Below are 6,561 nucleotides of genomic sequence, written 5' to 3'. Positions count from 1 at the left end.
ATCAAAAACCGATACACAGAATTATGTATCTTAGTGTAGTCTACTTGTGTGCCAAGTTATATTGAAATAGACCAAAACTGTAGGAGGAGTAGCATTTTGAAAGAATTTCACAGAAATTTCTATTTTTAGTAACAACGGCAACACCGTTCATTAAAATCAAAAACCGATATATAGAATTATGTATCTTAGTGTAGTCTACTTGTGTGCCAAGTTATATTGAAATCAGACCAAAACTGTAGGAGGAGTAGCATTTTGAAAGAATTTCACAGAAATTTCTATTTTTATCAACAACGACAACACCATCATCGAAATCAAAAACCGATACACAGAAGTGTGTATCTTAGTGTAGTCTACTTGTGTGCTAAGTTATATTGAAATCAGACCAAAACTGTAGGAGGATAGCATTTTGAAAATTTGTTTACAGACAGACAGACAGACGGGACGCATTACTATCGCATAAGCTCTTCTGGTCTTGACCATAAGCTAAAAATTTAGCATGGAATACTTAAATTACAATTTATATCCGTATGTTTCCATTGATTTAATGTCTTTGAATATCTAAAAATTAACTTCTCAATAATTTTACTTTTTTCATTTGCAGAAAGTTAAAACTAATTAATTAAAAATCAGCTCAAGAGATAAGCACAGATAATCAAAATCCCCAAAATCATGCAGTGTGCATGTATATTCGTCAACTAAATATTAATGTAAGCGTTGAGAAAAGTTCTATTTAGGCCTTATTTGTTAAAAAAAAAAACTATTGATTTTCGAAGTATTGATTTCAAAATTATCTTGACAACAATTAGCAGTAATTAATAATGAAAATCATATTTAAAAAAAAAGAAACATTATATAAAGATCGATGTAAGGCTTATCACAATATTGATCGCGCTGATTGACGAGAACTTTGTTATGTCCATGTATTCCGGAACTTTGTTATGTGTACGTTATTGGTTCTCACTGTTACATGTTAATTCGATTAAAAAGTAGTTCCTGCCATACACACGTGTTTACTTCATTACTTTTCAAGTGTGTCCCAATACACAACAAAATGTTGTACGACTTACTATATTGCTTGTTTACGGGAGATAAATTAGCTCGTTCTGCATTCTATTATGTACATTGCACTTCATTCATATTATTTGGATTTGAATAAATAAATTACATGCCCCTGACTCAAGGCAGATCACTCTATATATTGACAATAAAGTAATAACTATGTACAATGTCTTTGTCTCTCTAGTTTGGATATTTAGAAACCATATCTCATCGGAGCTCTCCTCACTCGTAGTGAGCGACGAACAGGTGTGGCTCAAATGTGGCGTACTGGCGGCGCGGGCGGTGCGTAGTTCCGAGGTTGTCTATTTCTAGTTAACGCCGAACACTTCAAAGTCACATAAAGCACTATAAAAAAAAAGATTACTGTTGATCTAATTTTACTAGGTGAAATTCACTAGAAAATTCTCTACTCTGATATATCGTCCATGCGATTAGTGATCCCTCTTCGTTTCACGCATTTCCGAATAATGAAAATAGTGCACACACACAAGCCGAAGCAAATCACTATCACTGACGAAATACCAGCGGCAATAATCTAAGATGCGTCTGAAATACGTAATGCCTATACTTTAAATTTAATGGTTTATTTGGTGAAATTTTTATTACTTTCATTCTTATAAATCTAAATATAAAGAATTCATTTTTTTAATTGTATAGGTTTAAAAAAAGTTAACTGCCACTGTCTCCATCGCCAGGATTGTTGTGTTTGCCATCTGACTCGCTGTAATCGTCTTTGACAATTCCGACCTCTGTAAGCAGGGCAAAAGACAAAAAAAAATCTTAAATAATCTAAATTTGTTGCATTTGAAGAAGTAGAAGAAAAAAATAAATAAAAAAATCAAGATAAATATAATTGTTTAATTTATGCAATATTGTTAAAGTTACCTCGCAAACTTTGTCCGCTAAGATGACTGTGGTTTTGGAGTTGGCGTTGAAGTGGCGACAGTCTACTTCTGAATAGAGAACCTGCACCTTGGCTATGTCGCTGGATGTGAAGTCAATAGGTCTGTCTCCCTTCAAAACTCATGCCATGCCATGCAAAGTTTCACAACAAAGGGATTTTAGTGACAAAAAGTTATATTGAATGATAAAGATACCCGGTAGCTTTAGTTTAGTCAGGATGAATTTTGAACATCATAGGTTTTCAAACTAGTCAAATCATTTACAAACGAAAAATTGCTTATGTTGACGCCTCTACACAGACATCGCACCTCAAAGTCTTTTTTTTCAGATTTAGTTCTTTGTCGCATATAACGCTTGACACATTTGATACTTTGATACTTTTGCGACAAGGCAAAGGAAAATATGCCATTGGATGAGATCAAGGTCAAAACCAAGATTGAATCTCAAAGGTACATCTTACGATCAGTTTCACTGCAAAGGTTCATCAATTTTGATCTATTTGTAATTGTTTGATTAAGAATTCTGAGATCTGATATTAAATGATTATGAATTTATTACCATTAAGCAATTTTTATTGGTCTTTAAAAAGAAAGAAATGGAGAATAAAAGCACATGAAGAAGTGATAAAAAAATACAGTCAAATCTCAGTATCTTGAACTCAAAAGGACCGAGGTAAAACTTCGAGATATTCAGTGATTTGAGATAATGAGGGTATAATACTGAATGAATAAGAGCCTGGGACTTCCAAATCACTTCGACATTTCATTGTATTCAAGATATCGGTGTTTGAGATACCGAAGTTTAACTGTATTTACTTGCTTGACCATAAGAGCATCGACACACATGTGCTCTACAGAAATCACTTTCTTTCCCTAAGTATGGGGATACAGGTTACATTCCAAGCTTTACACGAGTAAATTATCCAAAAGAGATCTTTATTGAAAATATTTCAATTTCTGAGCATGAGAAAAAGATGAAAGCTTAATTATTCAAGAAAATTTTAGTTCTCAGCAATGCTTGTTTTCTACAGGTGATGTTTATGGGTCCATTGAAGCATTAGTAGGGATGTTCTCTACGTTTGATTCTCAGCTGTGTGAACTACGGGTCGTACATCAAGATGTCGGGCCGGTCGGGGAAGCTGATCTAAACTTAGCAGCGAGTCTAAAAGGTAAGGATAAATGTAAATTACGGAGTATACATAGGTTCATAAAAAGATAAAAAGACTATGGGAATTTCAATCTAAAACAAGAAGCAGAAGATATCGGTTTTTGCATGTGTTGCAAATTGTGTGAATAAAGGGTAGATTTGTACACTAATTCTTTTATTTTGCAAAAGTTTTTTTTCGTGATTTAAAAAAAAAAAAAATTAATATTTTTATGGCATACAATTATCGAGATAATTTCTGCATGTTTTATTTTTTGTGAATGAAAAGTGATCGCAAAAAATGCAAAACATAGATCGTTGTGAAAAAAATCCGGATCTGTGGTTGTTTAATCGAGAATTTTGTATATTTTTTTTTTTTACAGCTGATATCTTTAGTTTCAACGTACCTGTGCCTGAAGAAATAAAGCTTGAAGCAAAGAAGAAAAATATAGTAATTAAGGAAAATAACGTGATATATAAATTAATTGATGATCTCAAAGACAGTGCTAATGAACGGATTCCCCCGATAGAGGAAGAGGATATCATTGGTAAGTACAAGTAATTAAGCTTATTTTTCCCTGTTAAATGAACAAACAATATATTTTTGGGAGTGTTTAGATTTATTTGATATAAACTATGATGACCAACAACATTTTTTTTTCTGGTTGAGCCAGACATTTAATCGAGATAAAACCACAGTAAACTGGGACACTGGTGTATTTTAGGAACATTTTAAAAAGTATCAAAATTACCAAAATTTAAAAAAAAAGATAATAAAAGTTATTATAATGCATATACAATTAAACTTGTTTAGTATGAAGACAGATTTAGCCAGTTTGAAGATTTAACGAAGTTATCTTGGATCCCCATGGCCAGCTATGTATAAATTTTACGAATTCCATATGGATATAATGAATTACGGATATAGCAAAATGATTTCGTTGTCCCAACGACTTCATTATAACCGAGTTTTACTGTATGTGTGTCTTCATTGCATGTTCATAGATTGAATGTCATAAATCTATTACAGGAGAAGCAGAGGTACAAAAAGTATACGAGTATAAGTTAAAGGACGGAAAGAGAAATGTGGCGGGCTGTCGCTGTATGCAGGGAAACCTTCAGAGGAAACTCAAGTACAAAGTGATGAGAGACGGAGAGGAGGTGTATAGAGGTATACATAGAGAAAATGAACAAGAGCACAGAGTGTATTTATATCGCTTTATAATCTAATTATAATTTTATAAATTTAATATGGACATGTACTTGACAGTTAACTTGAAGGAAAAAATTTTGAAATGGGTTGATAAAAACAGAAAATTTGCTGCTTGATTTAAATGAGATACAATAACTGTCATGTAAAAAAAAAAAATGATTTTTTTGTCAAGAGAAAAAAATGCTATTTTAGACAGTTTTGTATTCAAGATCATGGGAGCTATATAGGTCCTATTAGAGCTTTGTTCTTGAAGAATATGCTAGTCTAGATGCTATGATGAGATAGCAGAGTAAAAGTTTAATAGCGACAGTCCTTGATACATGTATCTAGAACATCTAACAGGAAGGCAAACTATGACCATTGAGTAAGGAGGGATCTTTTTCATGTCAGCACCTACTCTGTTCATACGGTCTCATTTAAAGGACCAGTCTCCACATCCCACAGTGGGATTCAAACCCACGACTTAAGGATCAACTCCATACTCTGCAACACTAGAGCAGACGCTCTAGTAAATGCAGGGCAAATAAAAAATAAGTTCTCTTAATATTTTTGTTCCTCTAATCTTGTAGGTAAACTGGATTCTTTAAAACATCACAAAGATGAAGTGGACACAGTTAGCACAGGCATGGAGTGTGGAATGCTGGTCAAAGATTCTCAATTTCAGTTTGAGGAAGGGGACCTAGTTCAGTGTATTGATACAAAGTATGTGACAAAAACAGTGGACTGGGCACCAGATTACTAAAATTATTAAACTGCAATATTGAAAATGATTTTTTTTTAATTGAATAAATATTTATGTGTCTACATTTTTGGTGTTTTATTAATCAAGTTTTAATATACCTGAGCTAAAAGGTCAAGGAAATTGTTTGGATTACATTCTTTTAATGATTATCGTAATGTACATTGTTTGTCCATCTGTCCATACGACTTTATATAAAATTTTTACATTGTGGACTTCTACAGAACTTCTAGGCCAATTTTCTTGCCATTGAGCATTCCTGGCTGAAGGTCCAGGCTATATTTCAAGGAAAGATAATTGTTTGTTTATTATCATCCCTCTCGAGAATTTTTCACTCATCTGGAGATGCCACCACTTGACGATGGAGAGCTGCAAATTTTGTCCTTTACTCAGAATTTATGGGAAACTTGCTTTACATAGTAAAGAATCACTTGCTTTACATAGTAAAGAATCATAGATTTATATTGGTTCAAACAATGGCTCCCAATTGGATAAGAGTGAGCCACAATGGTGAATCAAAGTTTTTTCATAGGGATATAATAGAGAAAAATCGTCTCAAGATTACTGCATTCCATGATTAGTCATTTTGAAATGGAAGCATCTTCAGGTATTGCAGATTAAAGATTGCTCAAATTATGAACCCAAGTACCGGTATTAGAGTGTTGATAGTTTACTGCAGTTATCAGCTTCATAAACAGATGTATAGTAAAATTTCTGAAGAACAGCACAGTCATGTTCAGACACATTGATGTAGTAGGAGTGAGGTAGTGTAGATTCAAGTTTGTTCAGATCATGACCCCCAGGGATAGGTACAAATACTCTGCCACCAGAGGGTAGGTTGTGGTCACATCAGAGATTAAAATAGGATAATACAGATAATTCCACGTAGTTTTATGGAATCTTGAAAGGGCCCTGTACTTCACTATGACAACATCGAGCTAAAGGGTCGAAAATGCGATAGTGCTGTCGCTGCATCGTCACCGCATATTGTCGGGCCATCAACCCTTAAATGCAGTTGATGCTCGATGATGCAATAGTGAACTACATACATGTTGACCCATCCAGATTTCATAATTCTCTTACACAGGTCAATCAGTATTAATTAAGGTCTTCCGTTTCAGACGGAAGACCTTATAGTGATTCTACTGTTTTTTCTTCTTATTATTTTTTTCCCCAAATCTTGTCGGCAGGATTTTTCAGAGATGGCTGGACGGATTTTCCTGAAATTTTCAGGGATGATAGAGAATGAAAATACCCCGAGAAGTTTTTTTTATTTTTTCAAGATTCTCTTCCGGTCGTCAGATATATCCGATTTCCGCTTTTTTCAAAAATATTTAATCCGAGTGAGATCTCAGAAACGATAAGAGATTAAGGCACCAAACTTACAGGGATGATAGATCTTGATAAGTAGACAAATCCATTTGGGTTAAGATTGTCCACCGTCACTTCCGGTCGTCACAGGAAGTGTTCATAAATATCGAAAATTTCAACTTTTCTTTTTTGA

The 6,561-nt window shown here is 33.7% G+C and overlaps 1 protein-coding gene across 1 annotated transcript; it reads left to right on the top strand.

The window, feature by feature from the left end:
• The first annotated feature begins 2,971 nt into the window (after nt 1-2,971).
• On the top strand, nt 2,972-5,124 carry LOC134255704 (translation initiation factor IF-2, mitochondrial-like). Its single transcript, XM_062738218.1, has 4 exons — nt 2,972-3,130; nt 3,489-3,653; nt 4,136-4,276; nt 4,888-5,124. The coding sequence occupies exons 1-4, from the start codon at nt 3,028-3,030 to the stop codon at nt 5,058-5,060; spliced, it is 582 nt and encodes a 193-aa protein (XP_062594202.1). The 5' UTR covers nt 2,972-3,027; the 3' UTR covers nt 5,061-5,124.
• The last annotated feature ends 1,437 nt before the right edge of the window (nt 5,125-6,561 follow it).

The sequence above is a fragment of the Saccostrea cucullata genome, unplaced genomic scaffold, assembly GCF_032062105.1.
Source record: "Saccostrea cucullata isolate Sc308-1 unplaced genomic scaffold, CSIRO_AGI_Scuc_v1 ctg3421, whole genome shotgun sequence".
Lineage (NCBI taxonomy): Eukaryota > Metazoa > Mollusca > Bivalvia > Ostreida > Ostreidae > Saccostrea > Saccostrea cuccullata.
Note: the sequence above shows the minus strand (reverse complement) of the source record. Positions and strands in the feature narration are given on the sequence as shown.